Source organism: Myripristis murdjan, chromosome 17, assembly GCF_902150065.1.
Source record: "Myripristis murdjan chromosome 17, fMyrMur1.1, whole genome shotgun sequence".
Lineage (NCBI taxonomy): Eukaryota > Metazoa > Chordata > Actinopteri > Holocentriformes > Holocentridae > Myripristis > Myripristis murdjan.
This window is the reverse complement of record NC_043996.1, coordinates 28,737,637-28,760,955: the sequence shown is the minus strand read 5'-3', so window position 1 is coordinate 28,760,955 and position 23,319 is coordinate 28,737,637. Positions and strand designations below refer to the sequence as shown.

Sequence of the window (23,319 nt, the reverse complement as noted above, 5' to 3'; positions counted from 1 at the left end):
CTCAGGTGCTTGACCTCTAAAAATGAGATTTACAGCTGAGAAAATGGAGCCGTGACCCCGAGCATCACTGGATAACAGTGAAGTGTCAGGTAATGAGAGTCAAGACTCCCTGATCTGCTTTAATCTGTTTTAGATTTAAAGAAATAAAAGAAAATGAGGGGTTATATTCCCAGCGCCGCCTTGGAAAACACGTTCGTTACTTAAAAGTTCAGTTTCACAGCTTCACAGCGTCTGCTCTGTCGGGGCGCTGAGGGCTGAAGTTACCGGCTTCCCCTTTAGAAACTATCAGTTTGTTTGCGTTTCGTGGCATCAGAGTGGATCCAGCAGACGTCACTTCAAAAGACGGATTTTTCCTTTTTAAAATGATTTGATTCTACCGTTAAAAGACACTTGCAAACTAATTTCTCGTATCGATCTTGTTTCCTTCTAGTGACGGGAAACACACTCATCTCCTCCGTCCGTCTGTCCCTCTGTCCCTCTGTGAGTGTTTGTGAGCTCAGAGCCAGGAAAAGAGAAGGTTTTTACCTTACCTCACACACACACACACACACACACACACACACACACACACACACGATGACTGGTGGCAGAGAAACACTCTTGGAAAGTCGCCACAATCGACTCTCGTTCACGTCTCTATTAGATCTATTAGATCTTCAGCCCAGTGTTTTCATCCCCGGCCCTTTAAACCTGATAATAGGTGGACCAGTCGAGTTTGAGACGGCTCGAATGAGCTGAAGAATTTTGGGTATAAACTGTAGCGCCTCCATCAGGCCAAACAGTGAATTTAATACAACCAAACAACAAGCAACCACAACACAAAACAAAACAGCAGCGCACAAACGCAATGCAAAATGTCTTCCCAGTTTCATTAAAATCAGATATGAAACATGATATTTCATGTGTGTGTGTGTGTGTGTGTGTGTGTGTGCCCACCTTGACTCCAGCGAGCATGCCGGTGGTGGAGACGCTGAAGTCCAGGTAGGCCAGGGTGTCGGGGTTGGACGGTTTATACAGCAGAGGAGGTTTCTTCTTTGGCAAATCATCTGACAGCAGAAAATAATAACAACAACAATCAGAAAACTGTCATTCAAACTTTATTTACGACGGTCACTCAGACTGTATTAAAGTGCTAAACATCCTCGTTTTGTTTTTTCAGTTTTCTAATCAAAGTGTCGTCTGGTAAAAGGGGGACTTGGATTCAGAAATCAGGGAAAAGAGACACTGAAGACAAAGTGAAAGTCTTTTATATGAAAATGTGACAGATTAGTTATTCATTTTAATCTGTCATACAAATTATGGCAGATATTTTATATTCCCTCCTGAATTTCTTCATTGTTACTGATGAAATCTTTCCTATGAACTGAGAAAAAAAATACAGTTTTTGTTGCCGAGTTAATAAAAGTCAAAATTAATTACATACTATTACATACTGATATCTAGATATCTGATATAATGTGTGTAACGTCATCACAAACAATACTAACTCAGCCATTCACTGTATATCTGAGTGTGTGTGTGTGTGTGTGTGTACCTGTGTCCAGGACAGGCGGCCAAGTCCTGACGTCGACGGCGGCCGAGGCTTCCTTGGACCTGAGCAGCTTGCAGATCAGCTGGGTGGTCATCACACACACCGAGCGGCTCACCTGCAGCACACACACACACACACACACACACACACACACACACACGACATGATACATCTGTGATATCAGGCAGTGCTTTGTGATTTGCTCTGATCTTAATGAGTTTTATTCATGTTTGCCTGCTGCACTTGCAAATCTACAACGGCACTGTTTCCCCTCTTTCACTACATCTGCAAAGGTTTTCTCTTGTAGTCGGATTATTTTCTCTGGTGGTTTGTGAGGACAAATCACACACACACACACACACCGTGCAGAAGTCCATTCTTTTCAGCCAGTGCTGCCGGTGGCACGTGATTCCATGAAGTTATTTAACGAAGAACATCACAAATAAGGCGAGTGCAACGTATATCAAAATAAAAGCCCTGCTTAACGTTTGACCAATGCCAACAAGGTCCCACTCAGTCGCGTAGTGCCTTTATTTTATTTTATTTTATTTTATCTTATTTTTACACAGAGGCCAATAAAATAACCTGACTCAGGGGGTAAATGGGACACTCGGTCGGGAACCGGAACCCAGAAATTATTTTTGTCTGGCCTAACCAGCTGAGTAACAACAAAACTATGAGGAGGAGGAATCAGAGAATGAGCGTCAAGAACATCTGAGTGGGAGAACAAAAGAAAAAGCTAGTTTTTGTTTCTTGAAGTTTCTGAACCAGATGGTGAGTCGTTTCGCCGTTTGTTAGTGACGAAAGCTACAATAAAACTGTTATCCAACAATAATCCTTGCACACAATCGTTTGTCTTTTTTATTTTTTATTTTTTTTAAAGATGAAAAAACAACGTAAGCAGCGTGTTTTTACCTCCACGATCATCTTGACGGTGGGCAGTGTGGTGGCGATGTTCTGCGGGTGGGGCGGCCGCACCGTGATGGGCACGCAGCCGGCGTACAGGCAGCCGTAAAACGCCACGATGAGGTCGATGCCTGCAGGACGAGGAAACAAGGAAGGAAGGAAGACGAGGAGAAACAGTTAAGGGATAAAAAGAGATTGGTAAAGAGTGTCTCACACACACACACACACACACACACACACAGCGAGGAGGTTAAATATTGAGCGGCGGCCTTAATTGAGTGCTGCTTTAAAGCGATCTCCTTCTGTCTGGGAATCTGTCGTGCACGGCTGCTTCCTGTCACGACGGACTCGGGAGCAAAATTACAACTCCCTTCAGTTCAGCCGCCTGCCTCTGAACTCCACTCGTGTCCTTTCTCACAGAAAAAGAGTCTGAAAGTCCGTCTCTGTTAACATTTTGGCACTTTAGTGTTAATTTGGAGGTTTGGAGCTTCCTGGACTGACACTGAAATAAAAAAAAAAAGACTACAGACGTGCTGAAATACAAAGAGTTCATCCAGTAATGAGAAAAACTGACCTTTACATCAGAGAATTTGCACAGTGTGAGATATTTTGGTTTCTTTTCTCCGTCAAGCGATTCAGGTGATTTTTACCAGCAGCAGGTCAGTATGCAACAGCAGGAATACTGATCTGATGCATGAATGAATGAATGAATGAATGAATGTGTGTGTGTGTGTGTGTGTGTTTACCAGGAGGGTAGACCAGTGCGACGTGGTCTCCGTCCTGCAGGTGGCCCCGTTCAGCCAGCATGGCGGCGATCTTCTCTGCTCGCTTGTGGAGCTGAAGACAAGTCAGAGAGCTGGCTATCGTCCCCTGGAGGAGGTCACACACACACACACACACACACACACACACACATACACAGAGAGAGAGAGCGAACAGATGAGTGACACATTCAATCAGCGGTGTGTGTCAGCAGACGTCATGTCACATTTTCCGCTGCAGCATCTCACTGCTAAACAGCTGTAAACAAACACACACACCGTTTGGTCTGCACACACACACACACACACACACACACACTCCTGACCAGCACACACACACACACGCACACACACACACACTCCTGACCAGCACACACACACACACACACACGTGCGCACACACACACACACACACACAATCCTGACCAGCTCACATGCAGCTGGCACACACACACACACACACACACACACACACACACACACACACACACACAAACACACCATTTGTTTTCCTGACACACACACACACAGTGTTGTCACACACACTGCTGCTACAAGTCTGCTTTACATGTGATCATATTTTTGTTGTTTTTTTTTTTGTTTATTATTCTCAGTGTTTCAAACTGCGCTCGCCTGTTTCCTGTGTTGTTATTTTAAAGTTTCAGGTGATTTATGTGACCTATTTTTGCTTCTGCGACAAACCAATTTTCTCCACGAGGACGATTTAAATTTCCTCTAATCTAATCTACTCTAATCTAATTTAATCTAATCACCTAAGAAAACCTTTTTTTCTCTCCATGATCCTTTTTCTACCCTCTGCCTGCTTTTTGTTAGTTTTTTTTTTTTTTTGTTCTTTAGATAACAAAAGGTAAAAAAGTTTTAAAATGCAATATATAGAATAAGACAACAACATAATATCAAAAATCACATCACATCACAGAAATTAAAATAGAAAAACCTGCAGCATTTAAAAAGGAATATACACATTTCTCATATTTGCAAACTTTTTGTCATCTGTTTTATTATGTTGAGATAAGTAGGGTAAAACTTTTTTTTCTTTTTCTTTTTTGGCCTCGGGCTTCCGTACTCCTATGTGCAGGCTGACCAATATAACAAATATAACAAATATAACAGAGCTCCCTCCCTCACAGGTAAATAAAAACATGATATTTTAGATTCTTTGTACATTTTGTTCATTTATTTAACTGATTAAAGCTGTTTTTGGTAACATAATTCTTGCAAAATGTCAGTATTGGACCTCTGTGTGTGTGTGTGTGTGTGTGTGTGTGTGTGTGTGTGTGTGTCCTCACCCTGGAGTTGAGCAGTGTGTACAGGACGTGGTCTGGCGTGGTCTGAGCTCTCCACTGTAACACCTCAGACAGAAAGAGGAACTGCAAGACACAAACAACAACAACACAGTGAGACTGAGAGACACACACACACACACACACACACACACATGCACACGCACACACGCAGACACACACACACACACACACACACATATCCTAAACACATAAATAACGTGTCAAAACTGCTAACATTTAGAAAACAGAAGAATTATTCTCCTTTCATGTGGTTCGTGATACTGGGTGATACTGGTTGATACTGGGAGCCTACTGGGCGAAACAGGGTGTTACTGGGTGATACTGGGTGATATTGACTGAAACCAGGTGATACTGGGTGACACTGACTGAAACCAGGTGATACTGGGTGATACTGACTGAAACCAGGTGATACTGGGTGATACTGACTGAAACCAGGTGATACTGGGTGATACCGGGTGACACTGTGTGGGTGATACTGGAGGAAACCGGGTGATACTGGGTGATACTGAAAGCCTACTGGGTGATACTGAAAGTCTACTGGGTGATACTGAAAGTCTACTGGGTGATACTGAAAGCCTACTGGGTGATACTGAAAGCCTACTGGGTGATACTGGAGGAAACAAGGTGATACTGAAAGCCTACTGGGTGATACTGAAAGCCTACTGGGTGATACTGAGAGCCTACTGGGTGATACTGGGTGATACTGGGAGCCTACTGGGTGATACTGGGTGATACTGAAAGCCTACTGGGTGATACTGGAGGAAACTGGGTGATACTGGGTGATACTGAGAATCTACTGGGTGATACTGAAAGCCTACTGGGTGATACTGAAAGCCTACTGGGTGATACTGGAGGAAACCGGGTGATACTGGACAGAGGTGTGCTTCATTCTTGAATGTGGGAAGTATCAAAATATCAAGATCATTTCTTTGAGATAATCAACAAATATTTTTTTAAAAAATCTTTCATTTTCATTTTTTTTAAATGTTTGATTGAACAAATTCTTGAAGCGAAGTTTAAAACGACAACATCATCACTATGTTCATTTAGTCCACGAATGACCATATTAAAGATAGAGTTCATTTTGCCATAATCAATCACTTCATTAATTAGATCTGCAATATCCATCACTGTCAAATGATCCTTTGGCACGTGTGAGATGCAGTCATGCCAGTAAATCAATACTGAACTGAAACTGAGAGAGAAAGACTGGAAAAGAAAGACAGAGACGTTCTGGTGAGTAAAATGACTGAATTTCAAATTGACATGAGAGAGAGAGAGAGAGAGAGAGAGAAAGAGAGAGAGAGACAGTGTGTTAACAAATGAGAGAGATGGAGGAAGAAAAAGGAAGAGCAAATCAAGTGACAGAGAGAGAGAGAGAGAGAGAGAGAGAGAGTTTGTTTCGAGCCTCATGAATTTTTCAAGGTTTGCTCCCGAGCGGTAAATAGCAGAGAATGTAAATCACGCCTGTTTCGTTTTGTTCTGCCAGAGAAAGACAGTTTCTTTCAGTGTGTGTGTGTGTGTGTGTGTGTGTGTGTGTGTGTGTGTGCGCGCTGCCAGTCTGCCTCCACCGGTGACAGATGAGGATTCAGTGTTCAGGGTCTTAATCTGCCGGCCGCAAAGCAAACGGACCCGCACTCAATGCCTCGCTCTGTTCCTCCTGCCGGGGAAGACTTTGGGCGCGTTTGATTTGCGCTGCCAATTTCGCCGAGTGGGAAACGCCATTCGAAACGCTGTTATTATGCCGGAGAGGCTTAAATTTGAACCTTTATTCCTCCAAGTGAAGGGCTGAAATCAGCGGGCCGGCTTCCAAATTCACATTTCCAGGTTTGTGCGTCCACAGTGTGTGTGTCAAATCGACAGAGGAACGAGATCGGGAAGCAAAACGCGAAGGCGACTCGCTCTTAATGGCAGCGTTTTCTAACACAACGGAAACCACGGAGGGAAATAAAACCAAGACACACGGAGATCTATTCTAATCTATTTGATTGATGGACTGATTGATTGATTATACTTCATGCATCAACAGCAGCTCCTTTTGAAACAGCACATATCAACAAAGAAATTAGGACAGGAGGCAAAAATGCAGACGTTTCCATAACATTACAGTCACTAGCTGTGTTTACATGGACACAAATAATCGGAATAAAGGCCCAATCAGATTAAAAATGCTTCATGTAAGCACATCAATCGGAACATTCTGATCCGATACGGTCCATTCGGAAAGAAATTTCATTCTGAAAGAGAGAGGCGGTTTATGCCGATCATTATTCCCAACGGCGTCCATGTACACATCCATTCGGATCCTGTCTTCCTGTTTGGGGTAAAATTATCTCCACTGCACATGTGTGCTATGTCAGTGTGACGCGTTTCCGCCTTTGTGGCAGCCGGTCATTTTTCGGCAAGCAGCAAACATGGCGGGAGGGAAGCAAAACTTTCTTGCTGGAAACCAGAGGGGAGGAAAATAAAATGTGAGAGGCACAAAGAGCGAATGAGCTGAGGACGTGCAGACAACGTGGTGTTTGTTTACAACACAGGCGGAAGTACAGCTTCTTCTACTACTACTATTTACGGAAAATTAGACAACTCCGCGTATGCCCAAATGATTTATTCTGATTAAACGCTTGGTGCATGTATACTCACGTCATGATCGGATCATTTTATTTAGTGTTCATGTAAACAGTGGATTTGGAATTTCCAGTCAACCAAGGTTTAGATCGGATTGGAGAAATTTTGCGCATGTAAACACAGCTAGTGAGGATAAAACTGCACGAGTTTAGTGCAGATATCAAGGCACTTCAGAGGACATTCGACCAGGGATTGTGCTCCTAATCTAACCCCAATCTGACCCTGTTAAAACCTGGAGCTTGGTATCTCAGTTTGACGGCTGTGTTCAGATCACGTTGGGGGTTCAGAGACGATGTCGATGGCCGGCCTCGGTACGCTGAATATTCCTGTCGTGAAAATCTCTTAATTGTTCAAACTTTACCTTTAGCCACGTTCTTTAGCTTAGGGTTACGGTTAGGGTTAGGGTTCGTCTAGGGTTAGGGTTCTTTAGCTTAGGGTTAGGGTTCGGTTAGGGTTAGGGTTCTTTATCTTAGGGTTAGGGTTCGGTTAGGGTTAGGGTTCTTTAGCTTAGGGTTAGGGTTCGGTTAGGGTTAGGGTTCTTTATCTTAGGGTTAGGGTTCGGTTAGGGTTAGGGTTCTTTAGCTTAGGGTTAGGGTTAGGGTTCGGTTAGGGTTAGGGTTCTTTAGCTTAGGGTTAGGGTTCGGTTAGGGTTAGGGTTCTTTAGCTTAGGGTTAGGGTTCGGTTAGGGTTAGGGTTCTTTAGCTTAGGGTTAGGGTTAGGGTTCGGTTAGGGTTCGGGTTCTTTAGCTTAGGCGATGGTGCTGAAAGTAGAGTGCCTGGTCTTTGGTGGCAGGTGATGTGCCTTCCTGTCGTTTTCTACTGGTGGTGACATCATCATCGTTAGAGGCCGGGCTTCACAGAGATTTGGGTTTGAGGTTTAGCTGTCCTTGAGTTAAATCCATCCAGATCTGATCAAGGCTGTCAGTCTGAACCAGACCCTTGAGTGATAAAACCGAACGCAGTGAAGTGAAGAGAGGTCTGAGGGACGTTTTCCAGAAATCAACCGAGGAGAGGATCAGCTTTAACGGGCGAGTTGGAGAAAATTAGTTTTGGTAAGAAGACACCAAAGTCTATACGCTGATGAATGAATGAATGAAATCTGGAAGCAATTTAGGACAGAATTCCCTTTTTCTTCTGGTTATGTAACTGATCATCGCCTCGGCGCTCGTGGAAATCCTTTGAAAATGTTTCACCATCAGCTGCATGTCTGCTCGTCAGTATGTCTGCATCATAAACACCGGGCTGAGCAAATACCTGAAATCAGTTTTGATGATCGTTTTATAGATTTTACATCCACTGAGCGCCATCTACTGTTTATCAAGTGCTCAGCAGTGCCCCCGCTGGATAAAATGCTGTACTGCACTCTGTTGGTCAGCGGCTGTGGTTCAGTTTCCTCTCTAAAGGTTTTGGTTGGAATCATCAAAACAAAGTAATGTCAATGGAAAGCCACAAAAAGGTTTATGGTTTCACCTACAGTTATGTTTTTTTTTTTTTTATTTTAGTTTTTTTTTTATTATTATTATTGGTTAATGAATCCCCTGAATTGCTTGGATTTTTTTTGTATTTCCATTTTTTAACATAATTGGATTTTTGCGTAACTGTTTTTTTTTTTTTTTTTTTTTTTACAGGGACTGGAAATTGTATTTTCTAATTTGCTGACTTCTCCAGGTGTTTCATGACCGTATGAACCCTGCATATAAATATACCGTGCTTTGCTGTGGGTTCACACTGAACTAGACCACTTAGTTTTCAAGGAGTTTCATTCCATAATGAGTAATCCACCTTTTGGGAAAAAAAAAAAAAAAAAAAAGAGGCCCCTACTCTTACAAAATGATTGATGGCACAAATTGAAAACAAATCATGGCTCTGTTTAAAGGACAGAGGGTAACTTCCATTTACAGTCCAACCAGTAACACCTTCGCAGATGGGATTACCTTTTTTTTCCCCCAAGATATTGAGTAATGAACTTCAGGTTTTGATTTGTTATGAAACGATCTGTTAATGTCATGGCTGGTTCAACCACTTTAACATGTAAAACAGAGCGAAGGAAAACAATTTAACCCTCTGTTCATGTGGAAAACCCCCCACAGCCTCTCCTCCCACCTTTTCCTGCCTCGCTCCTCGGATGCTTTGCAAATTACAGCTGTGCTGTGCAGCTTAACACCCGAACCCCGCAGCCATGAGGTAATGACAGATGTTCTGCTGTGGAGAAGCCGGTCATCGGATATTTCCTGTCTGCGATCGTAGCGAGAGAGAGGCCGGACAACTCCCTGTTACCGAGAGCCTTGAAGGGACTCAACTCATTCCAGATGAAGAACTCATTTCCGAAACAATAAATAGAAAATATTTCAGCCTCCAGATTATAAAAGCTCCTTGTCATTTTGTCAGCTAAGATCTTAACGTAACAATCCACAACATTTTCATAAAAATAAACATCCATTTTGGTACTCTCTACCAGCGATTTAACCCACAGCCAGTTTGTGAAAGCGTTTCCATTTGCCGTTGGAAACGCTCTGGCTTCCTCCCAGCACCCACAGTTGCGGTCGTGCGGTTTTGACTGTGTGTTCGTGCGCCGCTGAATAAGTGTGAAGGACCGTCCCGTGTCTGAAAATGCCAAAACGCAGGTGCACTTAATCCAGACTTAATGAAGCCAGATCCCAGTGCTGCTTCAGAGCCGTATTAAGGCCTAAGTGTATCCCACAATTCATCAGGAATTCGTACGCCAAAAGGAAGGACCAGCAATTAAAAGGATGGGGAAGAAAACATCCCTGTGTAAATGAAAGTCCTATTAAATTATATTAGGTTATATATTAGATTAATGTAGCCCTGCTTATTGGGCAACATGCCCGGTTAGGCAACTTCATCTAATTCTTGACTTCATTATTTACGTATTTTTTGCTTATTTCTTAATGTATTTATTTATGATAATGGACAGCGCTGTTGTTTTAATGCACAGATCGTTAATGGAGTCCTAAGCTCCAATATTTATCTCGTAAATTTATCCTCATTAGTATTCCTCATGCTTTTGGAATTGACCCTACCGCTGAAAACTCCTAAGAAGCTCAGGACTTTCAGCACAACTGCTGCCAGTAACATCTTCCTTCTGCCAAGTGTGAAGAAGGAGAAGGAGAAGAGGAAGATTAAGAGAAAGAATGAGAAGAAGTAGAAGAAATAGAAGAGGATGAAGAAGAAGAATTGAAGAAGAGGCAGAAGAAAAGGACAAAGAAGAAAAGGAAGGTAGTACCAGAAGAAGAGGAAGAAGAAGTAGAAGAAGAGGAGGATGGAGGATGGAGAACAACAATAACAATAAGAAAAAGAAATAGAAGAGGAAGAAGAAGAAAAGGAAAAGTAGAAGAAGAAGACGAAGAAGAAAAAGAAATAGAAAAAGAAGCAGAGGAAGAAGAAGAAGAGGAAGAAGTAGAAACTCAAACTGCAGCAACAGAAAAAACAAAGTCCTACAGATCCTACAGACGTTAAAAAACGCTGTAATTTCTGTCCACCGTGCTCATAATCCTTTTTGGATTAGAGAGAGATCCTGTAACGTCTCTCTTTCCTCTCTGAGGTTGAAGCTTCAGACGGCTGGTGTCACGCCTGCTCAGGAGCACTTCAGCACTCTGGGAATCAAACCCTGCCCGTCAGGCTGGGCGACGACAGCTTCACTAACCGGCAGGCCGCCCTGTCCTGCTGGAGATCTCAGTTCAGAGCAAAAACCCCCAACTTTCACTGTGTTTTCTGTAATAATAATAATACAGCAATAATAATAAACTTTATTTATGCAGCACTTCTTAAAACACTGAGTTTAATAAGCGCTGTATAAACTCCATGATCTCAAATGATCAAGTACCAAAGTGTTATATATGCAATAAAATCATGTAAAGCTCCATAAAAAAAAAAAAAAAAAAAAAAAACAGAATCCAGGCCATAAATCTATGGTAATGATATTAAAACAGAATAAAAGCTTTAAATCAAATCAGCTAACGAGTCAGAGGGTCGTTCCAGAGTAATGGAGCCTGAACAGTAAAAATTCATGTCTGCTTTGGTTTTTTCAGACTGTAAGTTGTCACCGAAGTCAGCAGGATAAATGTCTGTTTATTGTAGGTGATGATTTGAGAGAGTGTGACGTGCAGCGGCTGCTTCAAGGCCACCGGGTTTCGTTTGAAGCCGCAGAGCGCCTAAAACATCGCTCAGCTCCACGCCGGGGAAAGGCACGCCGTCGACACGCACAGACTTTGGTTAGTGAAAGCGCCTCTCCCGTGCTCTGCCGTCGGCTTCGTGCAGCTTCACCGAGGGTTTCCCTCCTGATGAAAGCATCACTCAGCTTCCTGTCAGCCTCACCGCACACTTCCACACAAGCTTCACGGTGGCCTCGCTCCGTTTCCTGCCTCGTACGCTGACTACAGTGTTGAACAGCATCATGACTGTGTTTTAACCACCGGCGGCACTTAAACCGACAACCCTGACAGCCTCCGAGCCGGTCACAGACTAACGCCTGGTACACACTACAGGATAATCGGGCCGATTTTTGTCCCGATCTCCGCCTTCCGATCAAAATCAGCTGATGTCTGTCAGATGTTTGCAAACGTCATGGTGTGTGATGTTCCTGTGGTGTGTGTGTGGGGCGTGTTCAGAGGGATTTTATCCGGTCCGATCCGCTCGGAAGGCCTCAGAGGGGGAGAGATCATAAATAATGAACATGTTAATATTTGCCACTAGAAATGCTGTAGTGTGTGGGGCCAAGCACGCACAGTGTGTGACGTCACGTGTACAGGAACAAAAGCCAATCAAGACATGAGCTGAAGTAAAAACAAACAAAAAACACGGCGCCGGTGAAGAGAAAAGTCTCTTGGACCTCCGAAATGGAAGACCATCCCTGCGTTCCAATACTCACACTACCATACTATTTAGTAGGGAAAAAAAAAAAAAAAGAATTAGCATGCATATTTCATACTAAACTACATACTTTGTAAGGGCAGCTGCAGTGCATACTAAAAGTAAAAAGTATAAGTATGCGATTTGGAACGCAGGGCATGACGTTTTCCATAATTGTTTTTTTTTTTTTTTTTTTTTTTTGTGTGTGTGTTTTTTCTGAAAGTAAGAGGCCGAAAACAACCACCATTTCTTCTCCTCTGTGAGAGTAAACCAAGTCATCTCTAAAATTACATGAGGTTCATCACTGAATTTAGAGGCATCAGACGAGCACAGCGAGATTTAAAAAAAAAAAAAAAAAAAAAATAGCACGAGTTGAAACCTTATAATGTAGTACACAAGTATTTTCTATCAGTACCAGCGAATGTACGCATTTCGATGCATAAAATGGGCATAAACCTAATCCTGGTTATGCAGCGACTTAGTTTCAAAGAGTTTCATGTTTGCCATCTTCAGCCCATTGAGGTCAAAATTTAAATTTTGTTTTTATCATTAGAACAGAGAGCTAAGCCTGAGGTCACCTGAGAGAAAAAAAAAAAGAAAGAAAGAAAGAAAAGTCAATCTGTAATTTCGGTTTAGGAATCTGTCTGCGCACGGTTTACAGTCTGCGCCATCAGATTAAGAATCAGTGCCCACGGGTTTGTAAATGATTAATCCGTGCCCCTGGGTTTATAAAAAATGCAAAAAATGGATTAGTGGTTGAAGCGTAGCAGCGATACAGCTGCAAACGAGGAGGAAGAAGAGGCAAAATCAGAAACAACCAAATCTCCTCAGTGTCACGTTGTTGTTTCACACTGATGGAGCTGCACCTCATTATACAGGATTTATTTTTTTTTTTTTGCACTGGTCAGGGGGAACTTGACTGAAAAAAAAAATGTTCCAGAGGGGGAACATTATTGAAAAAAGTTTGAGAACCACTGCTTTAATAATGAAAAAGACAAAAAGGAGGCGATCATTCAAGATGAACGTTCCCTCTCAGCTGATTCGTCTCATCATTTGTCACATTCAGCAAATAGAAACAGGCCAAACTGGCTCTTCCAAAACAGGATCTCCACATCATTTAGTCAAATATCAAATGTTAAAGATCTTGTTTTTTTTAATTAAGGTAAACCAGTCTGCCAGAGGGATGACATAATCTCAGCTGTTTCCTATGCAGTCTCACTTGTGTCCATTTAAAAGTCTAAATGTGTTGAAACAAGGCAGAATGAGGCAGATCAGCCACCAGGATCGAGAAAATGACACTCGATTCAAGAAAACTCTGGAAACAAGTTGATTAGCGCCGGAAAAAAGTGGGATTATCTCATCCCTCTGGCAGATTTTTTTTTATCTTGTTTGTAGAAAAAACAAGATTCGAACACTGAAGATGAGCCTAAATGCCTTAAGACCTGTGTTTTGGAGAGGCAGGTGTCCCGTGCCTGTGGAGCTCAGGCTGCAGGTTTCAGCTCCTCAAAGGGAAAAGTCCAGTTTCCAAATGACGCCAAAGTTTTAATGAAGTCCGGGCTCAGAAAAAAAAGAGGAAACTTATCTTCTAAACTGTTTTTGTGGTGTGTGCAGCGATGCTGGGAGCCACCCGGCCCTCTGCAGCGAGGATAAAACACACACACACACACACACACACACATACACACAGAGCTTCAGTGAAGCCCCATGAAACAGACTGGAACCTGCCTGCAGATAAAAACCCATGTTATCTCTATGAGAGACGCCTAGCATGCTAAACGCTAACACAAAGAGCCTCTGTCTGGAGAGTGTGTGTGTGTGTGTGTGTCTGAGAGAGAGAGAGAGAGAATGAGAGAGAGAATGAGACTGTGTATGTGGAGGGATGTATTTCCATGTGTGTGTGTGTGTGTGTGTGTGTTTGTGTGCACGTGTCAAATTCTAGTCCACAGATAGGATCTGCTTTTGTATAGTGAAGCTTTATCCTCACTCCACTGGTGTGTGTGTGTGTGTGTGTGTGTGTGTGTGTGCAGCTCAGTCATTATCAGAAACGGCGATCATGTGTGTGTGTGTGTGTGTGAGCCTTAGCCCGGCCGCCGCCTGCTCTCTTTAAATGACATGATGTTTCATGAGGGAGTGTGAAGTCGCCAAAACGCCGTCACACACACACAGAGATAAAGGTTTCCGTCGGGAACATAATTTGCAGCCATAAAATTATCATAACTTGTAATATAATCACTGTTTTATCACAACACTCAGCAATTCCCAAATAATTAAAAATGGCTGTATTTTGCCTCCAGTATCATAATAACATCGTATTTTGGTGATTCTGACGGCCGGTGTTGCTTTGACACCCCAAAGTCTTTACTAAATTATCAGCATTATATTTAACCCTTTGTTACTGTAATACACACAGAAGCACTGAAACACCTGATGATGTCATAATTCTCTGAAAACGCAGTAACATTTGCACGTAACTTGATCAGAAATGTAATAAAATCCAATGAAGTAATAAAATGTTCAGACTGATATTATAATAACATTTTACGATAATCTAACAGAATTATCATCTGTTCCTGTTGTCAGTCGCTCTTAACCAATCAGACGTTAGCTTTAGCCGCTTTCATTAGCTTTAATTAGCTACTTGGTTAGGGTTAGGAAAGTTTAGGAGAAGGTAACGGCTCAGGTTAGGAAACTTAACGCAACATTTGCATTTGACATTAGCGAGCTAACGTTACATATCTAACGTTATCTGGGTAACGTTAGCTCGCTAAAAACAAACAGGATTCTTGTTGGAGTCAGAACTTCTAGTCCAGTAATTTTAGGCCAAAGTTGGGGTCAACCTAGGACAAATTGCCAGAGAAGCAAACTCAACTGATTTTGTATCCTCAGTTTGTCCTGAGTGAGGGGAAAATGTCCCAAGAAATCCCATTGGTGGAAAGTTTTGAAAATCACCTATTTATGACCATATATTACCAAAAAACACTGTTTTTAACACACAGGGGAAAGGGGTTCAAAATTTTACTTTCAGATATCACTATAAAAATTCACAAGTTGATTACACACACAAAGACAAGAAAAAAGTCAATTACAAGTTCTTTGAATTATTCTGTTTACACATGCATATCACACATTATCTGATTTGATATGCGCTAATAAGGAATATAAGGAATAAATGCCAGAAGAGACATTTAAACAGTGAATTAAAAGGTTACTATATATACAGTAACCTTTTAATTCACTGTTTAAATATCTGTTCTGGCTCTCAGGACAAACTGAGGATACAAAATCAGTTGAGTTTGCTTCTCTTGCGATTTGTCCGAGGTTTTTTCATAAAATGACTGGACTACTCATCCCAGGTGCCTGGAGATTAACCAATAAAGGTAGAGGTGATGGTTAAGGTTAGGAAACTTAATGCAACGTTCGCTAATGTCAGCTAGTCAACGTTAGCTAGCTAAAGTTACCTAAAGTTAGCTACCTTTACCTTCTGCTTAACGTAGCCATCATGACAAAACCCTCTCCTGACCTTAACAAGGTCCTTTTCTAACCTTAACCAAGGAGCTCAAAGCAGCTAAAGCTAAAGTCAGATCACAACAGCTTCTGTTAGATTGTCAGTAAAATGTTAAATAACATTTAACATTATAATGATATTATAATATTATAATATCAGTCTGAACATTTTATTACTTTATTGGGTTTTATTACATTTCCGATCAAGTTAAGTGCAAATGTAATTTAGTTTTCAGGAAATTACTACATCATTGGGTGCTACAATGTTCTGCATGCATTATAGTAACATTACAGTTTCCTAACCTGAACCAAGTAGCTAACCAAAGCTAAGCTAACGGAAGCTAACTAAAATGGTTTGGTTTTGAACACTAAGGAGAAAAAAAAAAAAAATTCCAGTGTTCTCTGTATTTTGTCTTATTTGCAAAACTTTTAAAAACTTAAAAAAGAAAAAAAAAAAAAAAAAAGGAAATAGTCTTCTTTCTATTCCAAATATTCTTTCAAAGCTATAAACTTTTTTTTCAGTTGTACACCCCTAATTTTGACTTTAATTTTAATTACATTTTCTGGAAGTTGTTATGTTATCAGTGCTACAGTGTTGACATGTGAATGCAGCGGTGCGTGGTGCTGAAGTCCTCCCTGGACAAATAAAGGCTGTTAGAAGTGGAACTGGAGAAGGCATTCACAATAAGCACACACTGTAAGATTCAACACACACACACACACACACACACACACACACACACACACACACACACACACACACACACACACACACACACATACACACACAGTAGATGTCAGTAAACAGCAGAAGCGGCAGAGGAGCTCATTCACACTGAGGGCTCGGTTTTCAGAGATGGACAGAGGAGGAGAGGACGGTCAGGGTGAACAGACAGACAGGCAGACAGACAGACAGGCGGGCAGACAGACAGACAGACAGACAGACAGGCAGACAGGTGAATGGGTGAGTCGGTGCGTTGACAGGCGAGCAGGAGGAGCCAAAAGCAGAGGAGCAAACAGGCTCGAGTTGAAAGGATAAACTCAAATGTCCACAACACACAGGAGCGTTTTTACAAGCACAAACACTTGAAATTCAATATATTGTGATGCAAAAATGTGGCAAACAGGAAAATGAATCAAAATTTTTACTACTACTGCTACCACTACTACTACTACTACTACTAATACTAATAATAAAAATGTAATAATAATAATATTCTGCTGTCAGAAAGCTGCGACTAGAAAGATTTGTGGCTCAGAAACAAACTTGGCTAACTCTACAAGGCCATGCAGTGCTGTTACTGAACCTTTACGCATTACGTCACATTGTATTCAATTATTATTATTATCATTATTGTATTATTATTGCATTGTACTGAATCATGACTTTTGTATCACATAAGAAATTGTTTGGTGAGCTAAGTGCACGGTCCCATCCCTAATAATAATAATAAAAAAAAAGACAGATTGAGTTTTTCACTGCGACCGGCTGCAGCTCTCAGTGGCTCGTTCGTTTCCTCTGGAGACGTTTAGCCGCTGACCTGTCGGACGTCCTGGTGGTTCAGTTCATTAAAATTAAAATCATTTAACCCACAACCGGCCTGGGACCTTTTGTCACTCTCTCTTCTCGTCTTTCTCGAATTTGCTCGTGTGTGAAACCCGACACGCACGCACAGCGCCCCATCTTGGTCCAGTCTGTCCCAACAAGCAGCCGCTCCACCAACACGGCTGCCATCATCTCAGCTCGTCTCTTCCTGTTCGGGGCCCCGGGGCCACACCGCCGCGGTCGGCATGGCAACGCGGGGAGATCGGGTCTGTCCGTGCAACACACCGCCTTTTGTTTTGTTTTCTTTTGTTCTTCTCATCCGTGTCTGTTTCTCTTTGTTTTTTGCTGCCTTTTTCATCACTTTCTCTTGATCTTGCATGTTCTTTCTTTCTTTGTTTTTTGTCTTTCTTTCTTTCTTTCTTTCTTTCTGTCTCTTTCTGGTTTGTTTTGTCTTTGTCTTGGTTCCATTAACATTCTCCTTGTCTCTCCATTTCTATTCCTCTGACTTTTTCTGTCTTCTGTCTGTCTTTTTTTGCTGCATTTTCTCTTTTATTCTTTCTTGCTGTTATTTCATCTCTCTCTCTCTCCTTCTCCCTCTCCCTCAGTTTTGCTCAATTCAGCTCAATCCACTTCACCAAATTAATATTAGATGAGCGGCATCACCAGAGCAGCTGAATACACTCCTCTCTGTCTCTCTCTCTCTCTCTCTCTCTCCCTCTCTCTCTCCCTCTCTCCCTCTCTCTCTCGACAGCATCACCTACAGGCATCAGTCGCTGCTTTATCAATAATTACTTTTCCATATCGAGACACGATGGGAAAAAACAGTGAAAGCTGAAGGGCTGGATTACATTTGGAGTCTCCTGGAGGCCTGATCTTTCGAGAAAAGCGACGAATGAAAGCAAGAAGTGTTTCAATCTTCAAGGCAAATGGCAACTTTACCTCCAAATTTCTGTATTTTTGTCTTTTAGGGACTTAAGCGTGCCTGAATTCAAATTGCCAAAGCCGCCCAGTGTGTTATTAGAGAAGTTTTTTAATGATTTTGTGTTGGAACGACTGACCGAGTCAGATTCTTTACTTTAATCCGTACATATCTTGCCAAAAGTTTGGAGCAATATTATAAATTCTGATGGTATCTCACTTTTTCAACAGTGGGTGGAATTACCATATATAATGTATACATTTTTTTTAATGCTTTTTAATGTAAAGTTGGTGTTGCTCACTTCTGGCACGTGTAACTGGACTGAATCGTGCTTTCTTTGCCAGTTTTTCTGTCTTGAATCTCAATGAGACCGTGTGATAAAAACAAAAAAAAAAAAATAAAGGAAGTAAAATTTAAAAAAAAGGAGTAATCTCACCCTCTGCTGTTGTTTTAAATGCTTCCTGCCCTGACCGACTCCCAGCCCGGCAGACGCCCCGCGGCTCGTGAAAACACTCCGCTCGAGCTTTACTCTGTTTGACTTCCAGCGTTCAACGTCGCCGATAATCTAAAGAAAATGTTGACCGACGGCTCAGCAGAACCCGGACAGGAACCCTGGTCGACTGGTGGCCGCACTGTGGGATTCTGGGAGACCGAGTCTTACATCTGCTACTCGAACACCTGATTACAGCGTCATTTTAATAAGCCAGAAAGTGAAGAATTAAGACTCCACATGTAGCCTCTCCCTTTTTAAAATGATTTATTTATTTGTATTATTTTTTTATTAATTAATGTATTAATGCATTTTTATTTTTATTTTTTCTTATTTTCTATTCTTTTTATTTATTTTTAATTAATTCATTTATTTTTATTTAATTATTTTTTACATTTATTTTTATTCATTTTTTAATTTATGTTTATTTATTTATTTATTATATTTTATTAGGTTTATTTTACATTTTAGGGTTTGGATTTTTTGTGCAGAAAATGCTGCAGAAAGTCTAACACAGACACAGCTTTAAAATAAAAATCCAGCCACAGAAACGCCTCAGTAGCCACTTTCAGACCGAGCATGGACATGCTCTGAAGATGTGATGACAAGATATCACAAAAAAAATCATATGTCAATATGTTTGGCTGAGATGCTGCAGGTTTGAATACCATCACAACCTCAGTGTGAAAATGAATGTGAGTGTGTGTTTGTGTGTGACAGTGATGATGATGATGATGATGATGATGGTGGTGGTGGTGAAAACCAGGAGCCCCCCCTCACACACACCTTCCTTGCCTGGTCATTGTCTTCAATCTGACCCAGATCTCTGCCGCTGGCCTGGGCGATCCTCTTCCCTGAAACCAGATTCCCCACCATCACAGAGGCAGGACCGATCTCTGAGGAGAAGGAGGAGGAGGAAGAGGAAGAGGAGGGAGAGAGGATTATCAAAGCCAGTTTCATCTTTTAAATCTCTTACAACTTACTTTTTTTTCCCGACTTCCCCAGACGGACACAAGAAGTTTGATACCATTTTCTCCTCTGTACGTCCAGTGGTTCATGTTAGCTTAGCTTAAAGACTTGAAGTCTATGGGAGTCGTTAGCCTGGCTCCGTCAAGCTGAAAAAAATGAACTTCACAGCGACTTTACAGAGTGTTTCAAATCCACATGATCCGCTGTGTACATGAGACAGCTTCAGAGTCGATGCAAGGTTTATTTTTTCACTTTATCTGAACCAGGCTGACGACTAATGTGTGAAAAATGAAGCCAAAGTCTCATGTGAAGTGATCAGAGCACAAAGTGATGCCTTCAAATGTCCTCCTCAGTCTGACCAGCAGCCAAAAAATCCCAAAGTGTTAATTTATGATGATATGAATGTAGAAAAAGAAGATAATGTTAGCATCTTAGTGAAGCTGCAGTTACATAATGTTTCCACTAAACGACTAAAACAATCAGTGATCAAATTCTCCCGTCCCACCTGGCTGTTTCTGCCGCGGTTTGGGCAGGTTGGTGACGCAGGTGTGGGGGCACATGAGGACGTTGCAGGGGTGCAGCGCCCCCTCCAGGAAGAGCTGCTTGGTCTCGGACAGGTGGATCCCGCCCAGCGGCGTCTTGGGCAGGGTGTTGGAGGGAACCAGAGCCAGGCAGTACACGCCCACCTGGTGGATGCCGTCGATCGCCTGTCGAGTCACACACGAGCTCGTCAGGTGACGGAGTGTGTGTCGCACAGAGGACACGACAACAGACCAAACACACTGCAGGGGTGTGTGTGTGTGTGTGTGTGTGAATGTGATGGTGCGTGTGAGATTGAACAGAACAGAATTACACCCTCTTCCCAGAAAATAAAACCAGCTACGGAAACATGAGGGTACTGTCACAGAAAAGATGTTTAACCCAAAAAGTAGTGACATGTTTGAAGCTGAATCATTATTTTTATAAATATCTTTGAAATACAGAATTACAGAACAATTTCAATGTTTGAAATACAGCGGTCCCTCGTTTATCGCAGGAGTTACGTTCTAAAAATAACCCGCAATAGGCGAAATCCGCGAAGTAGTCAGCTTTATTTTTTACAATTATTCTAGATGTTTTAAGGCTGTAAAACCCCTCACTACACACTTTATACACTTTTCTCAGACAGGCATGAACATTTTCTCACTTTTCTCTCTTGTTTAAACTCTCAAAGTTCAAACCTTCATAGAAAAATAAGTCCACTATTATAGAATGAACGCATTCTGTACTGTACAGGAGACACGGCACCGAGGAGATTGATTGACAATGGTCTACAGTCCCTTAGCCAATCAGGACGCAGAACACAATGCGCTGTTGAAAAAAAAAAAAAAAAAAAAAAAAAAAAAAAAACATGCAAAATTGCACAAAAAAAAAAAAAAATCCGCGAAAGGTGAACCGCGTTATAGCGAGGGACAACTGTATTGAGAATTTTGTGCAAAAACAAAAAAAAAAAACAGGAATCAGGAATCAGTTATTTTTTCCTATAACGATCTAGAGTTTGGCAATTTCAAATTAAGTTTTCATTTTCTTACTGATTTTAGATTTTCATGTCAAATCCCAGTGTTTTTAGTGATATTATGCTGACATGTAACATCCAGACAAAATGTACAGGTGAGAAGACAAATGTCTTTATTTGCATTCACCATCATTTTTTTATATTTTGACCATCAAATCTGCAAACTGTGTGATTCCAGTTTGGTCAAACATCGACTCTAACAGGAGCCCAGAGGGGCCAAAAAGGACATCAGTTCCATGCAGTCATGTTACGCTGCAATCTCTAGTGTTTTTTTTTTTTTTTGTTTTGTTTTGTTTTTTACCAGACGGGCTAAATGGAAAAAACAGCGAGGCAATATCTGTGATGGTGAACGAATAAAGATATTTGGTTTTACTGCAGCCATAAAAGTGCAGACGGCTTTTACAGCTGAACCGCAGTCTCCAGGCGGCCGACGGCGAAACACACACACACACACACACACACACACACACACACACACACACACAGTTTCTGTGTGTTTGTGTACGCACACCCTATGTGTGAACAGTACAGTGTGATGTATGTAGAGAGGAAGTGAGTGAATGAGTGTGTGTGTGTGTGTGTGTGTGTGTGTGTGTGTGTGTGTGTGTGTGTGAGAGAGAGATGTGGTGTGAAAATGTAAGTGAGAGCTTGTTGGGCTGTAAGTGGTCGCTTGTCAAAGTGTCTGTGTGTGTTTCTGTGTGTGTGTGTGTGTCTGTTCATATAAGCATATAAATCTCTTTGTGTATGACCTATTTGTGTGTGTGTGCGTGCATGTGTGTGTGTGTGTGTGTGTGTGTGTGTGTGTGTGTAAGCCATAGAAACGGGGAATCAGTTGCTAATGGACGGACTGGCAGCCATCTTTAGGGAGGAGAATGAAGAACTTTACCATTCGACCGTTTTTATGGATCTTTTGACGGCCGAGTCACTGAGAGTGGAAGATAAACAGACGGCAGCTGTGACACGGACGACGTAATAAACAAATAAATCTTTAAATCATAAATAATTATTTTGCTTCATTCAAAGACAGAGCACCTTAGTTTTCTCCATGGTTGTCTGCTCCACTGAAAGATTCATATCAAGCAGGACGTCCAGGATTTTGTCTTTGACCTGTTCCACTCAGGAGCGCCTGTCATGTGAGCCGTGCGGCGCCTCCCTCTCCTTTTGGAAACACCAGGTTTTTCAAATTGGAGTTAAATGATCAGAGCCGCAGGGTCGTTTTCTGAAGCCTTTCACTCCATTTCACAGCAGAAAATGTTCTCCATTAGCCGGTCATCAGGCGAAAGGCTGATTCATGCCCGCTGCAGAGTGAGCAGAGCTGAGCGCCGGTCAAAACAAAGCTCTGCGGCCGCGGCGGTGGGGCGGCCCGGCATGGCACGGTTTGGCCCGGCCCGGCACGGCACGGCCCGGCACGGCACGGCACGGCACGGCACGGCACGGCACGGCCCGGCCCGGCCCGGCCCGGCCCGGCACGGCACGGCACGGCCCGGCACGACGCTGCAGAGCTTCAGATAAACAGACGATGACTGGCCGAAGTGCCGCTTTTTAACTTTTTAACTGCATGAACGTTGAATGGCCTGTTATTTGCACCGCGAACACAAAATGGACCATAAATCGGCTGTAACTCCTCTGCCGACGCAGTGACATCACTGAATATGTACGGCTGTTGCCTTGGCAACTGGAACCACCCGGAAACACATTGCACATTTGCACATTGACCTACCTCTATGCACATTTTATACACCCATGCACACGGTTTTTTCTGTTTTTTTTGTTGCACATTGCTTTTTGCACACTGGGTTGTACTTAGATCTTATTCTTTATTTATTTATTTATTTATTTTAATCTTTTTTTTATCTTATTTAATCTGTAATCTGTGGATACTGCTGAAAAACTGTGAATTTCCTGCGGGATGAATAAAGTATCTATCTATCTAGCAAGCTGCCATAAACCAGAGAAACCATTCTACTGTGGACTAAGAATGTTCTGCACCTCTGCGTGTGTGTGTGTGTGTGTGTTTATCAGTATTATGGTGAGTTAAAACAGTGTGTGTGTGTGTGTGTGTGTGTGTGTACCTGCAGCACTCGGCTCATCCACTGGAAGCTGTCCTCCTCGGTGGAGTCGGGCCTCTGCTCGGCGACGACCACGATCCTCTCATCATGAAGCACCGTGATGGAGAACACCGCTATCCTGCACACACACACACACACACACACACACACACACACACACACACACTGCGTCAGCATGCTTCCCAGTGTAAATCACACGTTGATCTCACGGTCTCAGTTGAGGCTCCGGCAGCAGAGACAGACGT

The 23,319-nt window shown here is 42.2% G+C and overlaps 1 protein-coding gene across 5 annotated transcripts in view; it reads right to left on the bottom strand.

Annotated features, from left to right (window-relative positions):
• The window catches only part of dip2cb (disco-interacting protein 2 homolog Cb), a 283,750-nt gene that overhangs the window by 24,816 nt on the left and 235,615 nt on the right, over positions 1 to 23,319 (bottom strand). For 3 of the 5 annotated variants that reach the window (XM_030075067.1, XM_030075070.1, XM_030075069.1), the window contains exons 21-28: positions 23,078 to 23,192; positions 19,956 to 20,157; positions 19,268 to 19,377; positions 4,509 to 4,589; positions 3,184 to 3,307; positions 2,447 to 2,568; positions 1,535 to 1,646; positions 937 to 1,046 (exon numbers count right to left, since the gene is read on the bottom strand). In XM_030075067.1, the coding sequence (XP_029930927.1) occupies positions 937 to 1,046; positions 1,535 to 1,646; positions 2,447 to 2,568; positions 3,184 to 3,307; positions 4,509 to 4,589; positions 19,268 to 19,377; positions 19,956 to 20,157; positions 23,078 to 23,192 (976 nt within the window). The remainder of the gene's footprint in view (positions 1 to 936; positions 1,047 to 1,534; positions 1,647 to 2,446; positions 2,569 to 3,183; positions 3,308 to 4,508; positions 4,590 to 19,267; positions 19,378 to 19,955; positions 20,158 to 23,077; positions 23,193 to 23,319) is intronic. The other 2 variants (XM_030075068.1, XM_030075071.1) reach the window with 1 other exon arrangement.